This window comes from Pagrus pagrus (assembly GCF_965226575.1).
Source record: "Pagrus pagrus genome assembly, chromosome: 1".
In the NCBI taxonomy this organism is placed as follows: Eukaryota; Metazoa; Chordata; class Actinopteri; order Spariformes; family Sparidae; genus Pagrus; species Pagrus pagrus.
The window spans coordinates 36533777-36547124 of NC_140185.1; the positions used below are offsets into that span (position 1 = coordinate 36533777).

The 13348-nt window shown below is 40.6% G+C and overlaps 1 protein-coding gene across 11 annotated transcripts in view; it reads left to right on the forward strand.

The window, feature by feature from the left end:
* The window catches only part of ppfia1 (PTPRF interacting protein alpha 1), a 42678-nt gene that overhangs the window by 11572 nt on the left and 17758 nt on the right, over nt 1-13348 (forward strand). For all 11 annotated transcript variants that reach the window (XM_084356327.1, XM_084356328.1, XM_084356324.1 and 8 more), the window contains exons 3-9: nt 6113-6214; nt 6953-7117; nt 7240-7314; nt 8929-9030; nt 10419-10652; nt 10896-11042; nt 11685-11819. In XM_084356327.1, coding sequence (XP_084212453.1) covers nt 6113-6214; nt 6953-7117; nt 7240-7314; nt 8929-9030; nt 10419-10652; nt 10896-11042; nt 11685-11819 — 960 coding nt within the window. The remainder of the gene's footprint in view (nt 1-6112; nt 6215-6952; nt 7118-7239; nt 7315-8928; nt 9031-10418; nt 10653-10895; nt 11043-11684; nt 11820-13348) is intronic.

Sequence of the window (13348 nt, forward strand, 5' to 3'; positions counted from 1 at the left end):
GTATTCACTAGATAAAGAAGAAGAGTAGCCTTCCTTTTAGCATCGAAAATACCGCTTCTGGTTCAGTGACCGGGTGCACCTGAAGTTTCATAATTTACTACAAGGTATCTTGGGGGCTAGGAATAAGGAGGGTAGTTCAAGATTAAGACCTATCTGGTTCTCAGTGAAGATGGGAAGTTAATTTCTCGGTTAGTCCATGTGAAAAGACAGTCAGGACGAGGCAAGTGATGAGAAAACTCTTCAGAACAGGGAAGTGCAACTGAAAATAACCTCAACCTTTTTAGTGTCCCCACCACTGTTTGTGTTCTCAGGTTCTCTTTTATTCGCCTCTTAAGTGAGAGTGTGTCCTACTAACTCGTATTAATAGGATTTAGTCAAAAATGTAATTTTATGTGCACAATATAACATTGATTTCCAGGGGCAGGCAGGCAGGCAGGCATCTGTTCAAATGTTTTTTTTAGTTTGAAACTTAAAAACGAGGAATTTGTTAAGAATTGTGCTTCTTCATTTCACTTATTCCACTTCTACAAGGTGGTCTTGGACCTACTACACTACCAGGTGTCCTCACCTGTTGCACATGTGCCGAATTATGATTATCCAAACTGCAGTGAGGCTTCTACATCTCATCAGCTTACTGTGGCTGCAGCCTTGTGTGAAAGTTCATCCCTAAGATATCGTAACTGATCCACAAGAAGTGCAGAAAAATGTTCAGATCGTTCTTTACACCTACGGTAACACTCGGAGGAGTTAGGAGTCACTAATATTACTAGTTAAAGGTACAATATGTAAGAATTGGCCACCTGTCGAATTCATACTCACAACAAATAGAGGGCAGCTTATCACCACAGTAACCACTAATTGCTGCTTACTGTAGCTGCTGTGAGCTACTTAGCTCAGTTAGTTGTGCAACTAGCCATACAGACAGTGAGCTAGAAGCACCAGGGAAGTGCTGATGCCAGCGCCACTAGCATGGGAGCTTTGGACCATGATGGGCCTGGGCTAGCTGGTTAGCATGCTCACTTAAGTAGATATCTTTTCAACATGATACATAGCCACATTACGTCAATAATGTTATTTCTTCACATTCTGTGGATAGATTTAGTCAATTTCTGAATGTTTCCAATTAAAGTTCTTACATATTGCACCGTTAAGGCTAAAGGAGACTGTAGCTACTTCAAAATAAAATCCTGACAATGATTGCAAAGCAGCAAATAACAGCTTTATGGGGCCTTACACATTTCTGGGTGCATCCTCAAGATACATGAGGGGAGAACACAGAGTCACAAAACTGTACATATTTTATTGACATATACCTCTTAATTTCATCCTCAGTCTGAATTAATGTAGTAATTTTTGTTCATATATTTGAGAGTCGTAGGGAACGTAAATGTTACCCAACAGAAATCTCTCCATCTCCTGTCTGGAGGTAGCCAGTGACACACTTGTTTTGTTTTACCTTGTAGTCATTTGGTAAACTACTGTGGTAGTGAACAAGATAATGCCTCGACCAAATATACAATATGGTGGATTAGAAGGAACTTGCATCACCTCTAATGTTGTTTCCCTACATACTCATTTTAATATTTTGACAGAAGAAGTGTTACGATACACACAGAACAACATGTGTTGGGCTGTACATGAAGTAAGGGATTCCTGCAAGACATCTGATGAACAGAACATAATGAAGATGTCTCTTAACAGGGGGGACTATCACTCGGTCAGCTCCTTTAAATTGACTTTGTCTGTGTGTGTTTGGGCAGCAGTCTGAGCAGCTCTGAATAGGAGCCATTGTGGTGTCTAATTAGTTTTTGACGGTGAGTCCTCCTCCAGGAGAACAGATGCCCTCTGCACAGTGTCAGATTTCAGCACACGCTATAAGCTTTTAAGAACGGCTAAAGTCATTATGTAGGAGGAAGGCCTATTGGTTCCGATCTCAGTCCCAAATACAGCACAGTCTGTCGATGGCATGTTGTAGGAAGTAAAAAGAAGTTATTCATCAGCAGCCTTGCTTTGATGAAATTGAGAATCCATTAAGCACAGGTGCTTTCAAGCAGATTAAGTCTGAAACAAAATTTAAATTTGTTTTTTTGACTGTTCCAGAATGAAAAAGATGCTCATGTGTAGGTTGAACGGCTGCAGCTCTGTGATGGAGCAGTGTTGGCAGGAGCCTTCAGCGATGGCAGTCATGACATGTATTCAACGTGCACACAAAATGACCTTTAGCGTCACCAAGTATGTTGTCATTTGGAGTTTGTTTTACATTCTTGTCCTTATATTGACATAACAGAGAGGGGCCTCACTGCTTCCTGATCTTCGTCCATCATTTATCAGTGTAGCCAGAGCTGCAGTGGAGTCCGTTCCTCTCTCCTGTTGTTTATAACTGATCTGCCAACAAAAAAAAGGCATTGTTATATGGACAGAAAATATGAGATATCTTTGGCCTACATTGCTGTCCCCTGCACTAAGGTTGCAGCACTATACATTTGCTTATATATGGTATTTTATTACTAGAAAATATTTCAAGTTTATATCAAGATTAAAGCCTGTCAGGACATTATATTTTTAAAGTAAAGTATTTTCTCAACCTAGAAAACCATTTAGTTTTCCTCCCTTTTAAGGGCTGATGTAGCTTTTAATAATCAGAATTGTGTAACATTGTGAAACTGTGTTATTTTCTGAGGTGTATAATGATGGAAGCATAGTCTTAATTTCTTTGGGACTGCTGGGCCGAAATATGTTAATTGTTTTAATTCTATATTACAAAAAATAATATGAAATATAAAATAAACAAGATAACAAAAAATCCTTTTTGTAAAACATTTTGTGGTGGAAAGAATGAGCAATCCTACACAATATGTAATAATTAGGGCTGCATGATATAGTTGAAAAATATATTGTAAGTATTTTGACAGAAATTTCAATATGATTATTACATTTTTAGGACCACAATTTTCACTGAACAAAAACTATTAAAATCATGATGATGTTGTGGTGTGTGCTAAACAAACGTATTTTCTTACACGGAGAACAAGATTTGTAGGCCAGGACATCTCCGCCTCTCGCCCTTTTACTTTATTTCACCTGTATCAAAGAATTGTAGCTTCTGCGATTTGGATATTGCGCTTCTCAATATTGCAATTTTTAGAATATTTGCGATTAATTGTGCAGCCCTAGTTTTTATATATGAAAACTAAGGAAAACATTTTATTGCTGTGTTGAAGCATTACTCATTTTTGTCATTCCTGTGCTCGCATTTTCCTTCACTCGCATCAAATCAGGCAGATTTCTTAATTATATTATAATACAGAAATAAGTCTCCGTCTTTGTGCTCCGTGAGGCTGAATGCAGAAAATGACCATACAGTCATCCCTGAAAAGCTTTTGTGTGTTCCTCTGTGTTTTGGTACACTGTTCCTTTAATAGGTTGGCACACATATTCGTGTACCCCCCCTTAATCCCCTCCCCTGTTCTAAGGCTTACAGAGCAGCTCAGTCCACTTCTAACCAGCATGTCGCTCGTCTACTCTTGCTGAGCCATACACCAGTTCACCCTGCTGCAGGGAGAAATGGGATCAGCTCGAATGCCCATGGCTGCATTCGCATGTATACCAGCTTATGATTCTACTGCATTCAATCTGCATATTTACATTAAGAGTATTTATTTTGGGATTAAAGTGTTGAACGTTTGAAACAAATGAACGCTCAGATTTTACATTTGATGTCTGGATTCCATACATGACAGTGAAAGTAAAGATTCTTAAAGTTAAAGTGTTTAAGTGTTAGTATTGTCGGGCATGTGCCCAGTTTGTGAGGTGGGTTGGCATATGTACGTTATGTAGTGGGTGGGAGTGACTGTGGGTTGGTTTTGATGGTCCACTGAAGGTCCAGGTTGTCTTTTTATCTGCTCCCTCCTTTGTGAAGGTATTACATATTCGCCGTGTAACGAATACAATTATTTTCAACTTTAAACGTCCGTATTCAAAATAAATATTTTTTGCAGTTGATTAATTATAATGACTAATATCTTTGCATCAATATACTAGGTTTGATAGCCAGTGAGCATCTTATGTGTGCTCCTGTCTGGCTTTATTTTACATCACACTCTTAAACTCCTTATACACTCCCATTTGCTTTTGCTCCGTACAATTTTTTGTATAAATGATGAGTTAAAGAACAAAGCGGGTCATAAATGGCAGATAGAAGCAGAGACAAATCTCAAGGCTGCTGTACAACTCAACCTCAGCGTCTGCTGTGGAATGTAGGAAGTAAGCCACTCTGTAATTACCCCCGGGCCTGCCTCTAACGGCCTCTCATTGGCCAGCAGAGAGTGGAGACTTTGGTCGTAGCCAATAGCAAACTCCCCCTCACTTCTTTAGAATCTGTGCCAGTCGCTGGAAAAGCTCAGAGGCTGGAGTGAAGGGAAGAGAGAATAGTTGTGGTAGTGACTGAAAAGAACGATCAGTTCCAGCCCCCCCCAGCCCCTGTACGTACACACACACACACACACACACACACACACACACACACACACACACACACACACACACACACACACACACACACACACACACACACACACTCAGAAACGTAGCAAGAAGGCCTCAGCACTCAGGGCGCCTGTGCTGGTTTTTGCGGGGCAAAAAATCAGGATGGCACATTCTTTAGGTCCGACCATGCATGTAATCCATAAAAGCAAGTGTGTGAGAGAGAGTGTGTATGTGTGTGTGTGTGTGTGTGTGTGTGTGTGCACAGCTGCATTTATTCAGAGAGAACCTGAGAAAGCTTTGAGTAATATGAGGTTTATTTAAACAAGTCTGTTCTAAAAGTGGAGTGTGATTATATTTACTGTATTTTCGTATTTCTCACTGACTTGGAGGTGTTTGTCAGAAGCCTCTCTGATGGAGTTTCAGCATCTTGATCTTCTCTTTTTCTATTTTAACATCAAACCTTGGTGCTGTATGTTTTACACTCTGCTATGATTGGTTTGTGTTAAGTCTGTGTGGTCTACACAATTAACTCTACACAGTTTGTGGAGATTGCTGACAAACGCTCCAGATCAGAGGCAAATTGGTGCTTTCTCCCATGAGAATCAATAATCATGTTTGAATTGACAAAGATGTGGTCTGAGAGATGTCCTGATGGACCCATCTACGAGTCAAAATCCTAACGTGTGAAATTTGTCTTGTTAGGCTAATGAGATACGGGACGTGGGTAATATCAGCGGAGGAGTCCCCTGTCACTCTCACGTGGAGTTTGTAGATCAGACAGACTTACCTGGGATTTCTCCTTCTGACATGTTTTTTTTTTTTTTTTAAGTCTTTATTTATGAACATTTTTCACATTATGCACATTATAAGAACTGTGCACAAAAAGACAATAAGGGGGAAAAACAAATACAAACGATAAACACAAGGTCATAGGACAATCATTAAATGAAGGCAAATGTGCCTATTTTAAAATAAAAAGTTACACATGATACAATATAGCAATTTGGCTAAAAATACAACAAAAATTTCCCATCTCTTTTCTCCCAGTTCTTTTTTAAGCTGTATGGAGTAAGTCATCTGCTCTAAAAGATTTAAATGTTTAACAATATTGACAAAGAGGCCAGCAGTCTGACTAGTCTGAAAGTCATATGTTGTGCCAATAGAAAAGAGTTAACACACTTTAACACAGCAAGCAGTCCTCTGAACTAAATTTTCTTCCAATGTAAACATGACCATAGTCTCGTCCAAACAAAAAGAGTGATATAGAAACTACATTTACTGGTATTTTACACCAGCACAGAACAAATATGTTAATAAAGAAAAACTGCCTTGGCGCAACATCAGATCCAAAGTCTGATGATCTGATGTGGACCAGAAAACACAGACGTCTGATCCTAAACAGTTTGCAGCCGTCTGACAAACCTTTTAGGATCAGACGTTATATTTCTGCAGTGGATTCAGAATCGATTTCTCACTGTAGAAGTTTTAAACTTTAACTAACTATGCAAGTTCCCTGCCTCTACATTACCAACAGTTTTTAGACTTTCCCATGCACAGCTTTGTAGGAAAAAACTGAGCTCAGTAAGCAGCGGTTACATGATACTGTATTTGTACATTTCTATTCTAGGAGTTTGCTGCACTAACGAAGGAGGTGAACGTGTGCCGGGAGCAGCTTCTGGAGAAGGAGGAGGAGATCGCAGAGCTGAAGGCTGAGAGAAACAACACACGGGTTCGTATAATGTACACACACACACACACACACACACACACACACACACACACACACACACACACACACACACACACACACAGTTGTCCATCAATGTTTAGGACAAAGTTCCACAAACAAGTATGACACATTGACACAGGACACAAGCTCCACTATCCACCATTAATGAGGAACATTTTTTGCGTGCTCGTCAAATTCCTGCATGTTTCTGTTTTGGTTTTAGATGGTTGTCATAACACTGGTTGACTAATCAGCTTCTGTCCTATAATCCAAACCATTGTCAGAAGTCATGGGCGTTGCTAATTGCTCAGTCATTAAAATATTTCAACCGCTGACTATAAATTTCACTACAGATTCCAGCTGTTTGTGCTGAAACGCAGCAGGACCGTAACTCAGAGAGTGTTTGGTATTAGTCAGTACTGTCTCTCTGTGACTGTGTTTACTCTTTGCATGCTCTTTGCATAGAACAATCTGTTGCTTATAATATCTGAATCATAATAGTATAGGTCAATGAAAAGCGTCAGTCATGCAAGATGAGTAATTCAAAAATATTATTCAAAGTTGGACTCCTGATCCAACAGCACTAACCTCATCACAGTTCCACCAAAGCTCTACGATGGCTGTATAAAAACATTTTATAGTGATTTATTGTGGTAGGATAGGTTTTGCAAATGTGACTTCAAATGTGCAAGTTTTATTCTGAATGGTTTCTAACCCATTTGTCTTGTGTATGTCCAGCTCCTCTTGGAGCACCTGGAGTGCCTGGTGTCTCGCCATGAGCGTAGTCTGAGAATGACGGTGGTGAAGAGACAGGCTCAGTCTCCAGCAGGAGTCTCAAGTGAGGTGGAGGTCCTCAAAGCCCTTAAGTCACTTTTCGAACACCACAAAGCCCTCGATGAGAAGGTACGTTGAAAGGAGTGATTGAAGTAGGTGTGTCTACATACTGTACGTGTACAAAGACTTAGGAGAGACATAAAGAATTGTAAAGTTGAGGTTTGTTTATATTTGTTTGACATGTTTTCTAGGTGAGAGAGCGACTTCGCGTTGCCTTGGAACGATGCAGCGCATTGGAGGAACAACTCACCATCTCACACAAAGAAGTAAGCAAACAGAGCTTAAAGGAAAATAACAAAAAAGAGAAATTTTCTTAACTGCAACCTCCAACTCAATACAACCTTTTCAAGTTGTATGTCATATTCTGCACAGGTGATATAGAAATATTTCCTGGAACAGTTTGACAGCTTAAAGTAATAAATTCAAATCACGTAGCGTGCTTACATTTGTTTATTCTCAGCTATTTCCTGCGTAGCATATGTGCACCTGGTGAGTGATACATTTAGTTTTAAATTTAACACCAAACTGAACAAAGACAATCTGAGTGCAGAAATAGATGCTTCCCAAAAATTGCTGTCCCTGCTGCTGTCATAAATGTTGAACTTCAGGAGCAGTATTCATGCTTTATTGGGAAGCTCTCCACAGTAGGACTAGTTGTCCCTATCTTTTTATTATTTTTGAGGAGTTTATTGGTAGATTTTCATATTTAAACAGGTCAGGTGTCCCACATGTACTGATTCAAAGGCCCCCTGAAAGGTAAAATTCAGTTATTATCTCGTCCTCCCCCCGTGCTGATGAAAAGTCAGGTGAAGTTTTGTTAGTTTGGGATTTTGGGGCGTCTACAGAATTGGCTTACAGCAGACAAGCTTTATGGAGCCATTTGATGTTGTTTTTTTTTTGGGATTGTTTTTACGTTTTAAAACAAGTCTCCAGCTACTTCAGTTGTTTAGGAGAATGCTGCACTTTCCATCAGCATGGAGGAAGGAGATAATGTCTGAAATTTCATTTTAGGGTGAACTGTTCCTTTAGGAAATTAATTTAGGTTGTATATCTTCATAGAAATCTAAAGTGAATAAAGTGTATATCGGTTATCACAACATGTCAGTGAAATGCAGTGACATTCAGTTCACACTGAATCTAATAAAAAGAGATTTACGACTCCTACACACATAAATGTGCACATGCATGCAAATGGACAGAGAGTCTCGAGTCCACTGTGTGCTGAGTGGGATTAAGATTGACAAAAGGCCCAGAGGATCTTGGGGAAGTGTCCTAGATTTCTTCTCTGCTTCATGCGACAGCTCTTCATGCTACACTCATCTTTTGTTCCCGGGAATCAGCCTGGGACCACACACACACACACACACACACACACACACACACACACACACACACACACACCCCAACACATTAAATCCACCACTTGCCACTCTTTGCTTTTATTAGTAACCTTACATCCTAAGGCGAGGCGGCTTTTTGCTGTTTTGTTTTCTCACAGTTTGACCATGTGGCACAGAGAATATTATGTACTGCAGCTCATTCATGTGAGTGTGCAACCAGAATAGTTGTGGTTTGAAGTCGAGGCTCTGGGCACTGAGAGCTGCTGGCTGCACTTCTTTGTGTATCTGTCCCATGTACACACACACACACACACACACACACACACACACACACACACACACACACACACACACACACTCACTCACACACACTGAGTACTTGCTTTAGCGAAATGAAAAAAATAAGCATCACAGATGATAAAAGGAGACTCACTAGTTTTAGTGCTCTTGGCTGCGTGGTCAACCAGATAATTGTTTAGAGGGTTATCACCATCAGATGAATGACTGCAGAAGGTGTTAACAAACTGGTGTTTTCTCTAGTTGGCTTACCTCAGGGAGCAGCACAGCCAGAAGAGAGGGCTGGCAGATGGAACGAGCGAGGTCAACCACAACTCTGAAAACACACCAAGCACTAATGGCAAGGTGAGGTTACTCAACAGCATATGTTAAATTGTATGTGTGTGAAGTCCAAGCGGGAGACGAGGCCACAGTTGTTTGTGTGTGACACGTGTCTCGCATCTGTTCAGTTAATGAAATAAAATCTGACCTGATTAAATGAACTCAGGATATATATGCACTGTGTCTACTGTGGATATTTTGCAAGTCCATAAATCTGATGAAAACACAATTACAAACTGTTTAAACAAATAAGAATAAGCAGAAACTCTGCATGTTAATAATGCATGTATTTTTCTGTTCTCCCTCCTTCCATTTATTCAGAAAAATGTAACATTTCTGTCCTGGCACGTGGTAATTAACTGTACTATGCTATGTCGTCTATATTCATGCATGGACAAGAATGGAAGAGGTGGGCAGCCTGGAAATAGTCCAGGTTACTGCTGACAGCTCGTTCTGCTTTTCCTCAAGCACTGATTAATTAATGTCAGAGTTTTATCATTTTAAGCTGGGACATACTGCAGTTTTAGAGTGAGTGTGAAAGGTTCTCATGATCATTATGTGCATGATAAACTTAATCCTAATATAAAATGGCAACATATCTTACGGCTGCGCCATATTTAATGTGGATTTTCTGCTAAATATATTGCAATATGAAAAAAACAAAAAACAGCAGGAATGTCCTCGAGATAACTTGAGTCGCTCTAATTGGAAGGAATTCATCGTTCAAGAATGAATGTGTGAAATTTTGTAGGGGAGTTAATTTTATCAGACAACCAAAGCATCAAGGACTAGAATGGCACTCGTGCATACATCCACCGAGGCCATCTAAACAGTCACCTAAATATAAATGATTTTTTTTTCATCAAGATCCATGCATTATTCCCTGAAAAATTAATGAATATCAATATATGCAATCTCGCAATGTTAAAGAAAGTTCGAAAAAATTCCTGGATCCATCCCTTTATCTGGATCTGCACCAAAAGTTAATGGGGCCTGCGATGTGACTACTGCACATGCGCACACTGCGATGTTGATCTGAAACAATATATTGTGCAGCCTTAGACCTAATGAGGTAAACTGTACTTATCTAGAAAATTTTGTCTTTTATACGCACAGTTAAAAAATGAATTGATGTCCTAAACACAAAATCAACAACCAGAGAGGCTTGCACAGACAAAAAGACAAAAAAATCCCCAAATGTGAAGACATTGCATTTTGAAAGTTACCTATGTATTCACTGTTTGCTGAACTGCTCGTATAAGTTTGAGGTGTTTTGCATTCTTACGTTTATGCTTGTTGCCTCATCTCCCTCGAGAAGATGTTTGAATAAGGTTAATTAAATCACTGCTGGATCTGCCCTTTGTTCTGTACATCTTGTTCGAGCTCACTAAAACATGTTAATTCACCCACAGCGGTCATCGGATGGTTCGCTGAGTCAGGAGGAGGAGTCGGGGCCTGTGTTCGGGAAGGTCGGCGAGCTCCAGGATGTGGTGGACCGTCAGACAGCTGATCTGGGCCAGATGAAGGAGCGCATGGCTGCTATGGTTTCACGCATCAGTGAGCTGGAGGAGGATCTGGACACGGCCCGAAAAGACCTCATCAAGTCTGAAGACATGAACACGCGGCTGCAGAGAGACCTGAGAGAGGTGGGTTAGTGTGAGCAGAGCAGCAACATCTAAACACTTCCTTTTATCTGTTTTCTTTTCCTTTACATTACTTATTTTCATTCAGTAGATGATATCAGAATGCTGTTTATGTACAATATACTGCAGAACAATGTTAACAGCATTACCTGCATATTTGAGAAAAATTCTGTCAGCCATTGTTTGTGCTTGTACAGTATTATCCAGTCATATGAGGACACTAATGCTAATGTTATGTATGTGCAGTCAATGGCTCAGAAGGAAGACATGGAGGAGAGGATCACAACCTTGGAGAAGCGCTACCTGGCAGCTCAGCGGGAGGCTACCTCCGTCCATGACCTGAACGACAAGCTGGAGAATGAAGTGGCCAACAAGGACTCTCTCTTCAGACAAGTAAGTCCCTTGTTCTTAATTTGACTAGTGTCTAATCACAGAGTTGTTGAAGCCTGCATCGACTTGTCTGTGAATCTCTTACCTCATTCACTGCATCTTATAAGATATTAGATATATCCTCACACTCCTAACATCGACACATATCTGTGTGTTATAATCTGACTCAGAGTTGATAAGTCATGTGTATATTTTGGTGTTTGCGTCTCAGAGTTGTCTGCCAGCAGGAATCGCCTGCAGTTCCCCTTGTCAGTTTCCAAACCCCTGCTAATGAATTCCTGCTGTATTCACACTGACCAGCGCAGCAGGCTCTGAATGGGAAGCCTCAAAGACACTGTCTTTTTCTTTACATGTACTCACTGAGATGGAGATGTCGCTCTCCTCTTTTCTTATGGGTTTTGTCCGTCTTTGTGTCATTATGAATGCTCTCTTCCTCACTTCCTGCCCACCCCACCCTTACCCATCCTCTTTCCCTGTCTCCCTTTGTCTCCCTCCCTCTCTCTAACTCCCTGACCTGCAGTCTTATTTCTTGCCTCTCTTCACCTTGTGGAACTGAAAGCAAAAAACCCTGAGGCCAGGATGTAGCACAGACGAGTCTTCAGCCTGCTTGCCAATGACTGTTTGCTTTTGGTTTGTTTGTTATAGACTGAAGACAGAAACCGGCAACTCCAAGAAAAGCTGGAGCTGGCTGAGCAGAAGCTGCAGCAAACCATCCGCAAGGCCGAGACTCTGCCTGAGGTGGAGGCCGAGCTCGCTCAGAGGGTAGCGGCCCTCACAAAGGTACCAGCACCTGTCCACCCCCCCATGTCCCTCCTAACCCACCTTCAACTTCTCTTGACATATTACAATGTTTAGTAATTAGGGGCCTCCTGCATAAGCGTATCTGTTGGTTGCAACTGTGAATTTTTTTTTTTAATGAATAAACTAAAAATTGCATTGCTTCAAATCATGATTGTAACTTAAACGTTCACTGGGCACCAGCACACATAAAGTCACCTAGACTGTTAGATTAGTTCCTTTACATCGCAACAACCAGCAGCTCCTGCGGAAGCTGCTGGGGAAGCCATTGTTTATGTTACTCCAAATATCCACAGGGACCTATTTTTAGAGATTTGGCTCATGTTTTTGTCCATTTATAGTTTGAGTCTTTGTCTTGGACAACACATGCTGCTGAACCTACACAGACATTTTAGCACCTTATTAGTGTAGGAACTGGCTCACAGTGCAAATCTGATATTTAAGTTAGCATTCGTTCTTATTCTCAGCTGAGTCTTTTGAAGTTTATCAGGAAGCACGTGTCTCTGTCCTCCATTTAAAAAAAAAAATATTTTTTTTCCCCACTCTGTAACTCTTCAGTCTTATCTTAGATATACCTATAGATAAGGTATTTTTAATTATCTTTGGCTACAGCCTAAGCCACATAGTTGGCATATAGAACACAGCAGACTGACAGATGTGCTTGGTATTTCTTTAATATCGCCTCAATGCAGTTCCAAGATATCAACATAAATCATCCACACTTTTCTCCACCCTCCCAATCTTGGAGGAGCTTAAAGTGCAGTTGTTCCATCATCCATTGTTCAGTCTGAAGTCTGTCTGTGCAACATTGTTCCTCGTCTAACACACAGTGTCATCTGTTTGTCTACCTGCTCTGTCTTCATGCTAGGAGTGGAAATGACAACAGACATCAAAGTCATGTTCCGTTGCTGAATCTACCTCGTCTGTCCTCACTTTGTCCCTCCAACCACAGTTTAATTGTGCTAAAGCTCACATTAAACGTACACTCTGTTTTCTCCTCTTTCTCATTTCTTTCTGTCTTCGTCGTGCTCTTTTTGTGTGATCTTCATGCTGCCTGCACCACCTCCTTGTCAAACCCCTAGTGTGTTCTGTGTGGCTCTAAAGGCGCTAAGACTCAGAAGAAGGTAGATCAGCTTTACTCACAGAGCTAAAACCCGTCCCACTGGATACTGGAACATTTTAGTTGTGTTCTGCTACTGAGCTTAACCAGGCAGATAGAAGTTTTAGTGAGGAGTGTTTCTGGAACAGCTGAGGGGGAAATGATTGTTGTTTCTTGAAATAGTGAAAATTTCCAAACACATTGTCACCAAGATCTCTAATTTCTTCACATCTTTTACATGAGAAGTGCCTGGTTAAGTGCAGTATCAGACAATATTTCATCATAACAGTTTATATCATAATCTTCCTTGTACGTCTCTGTGTGTTTCTGCTTTATGTGCTGGTGAGCCGTGTTGATCGGAAAGTCATGCTGGTACCTCTCCTTTTTTCTTAAACACAGAAAACGCTTTGGT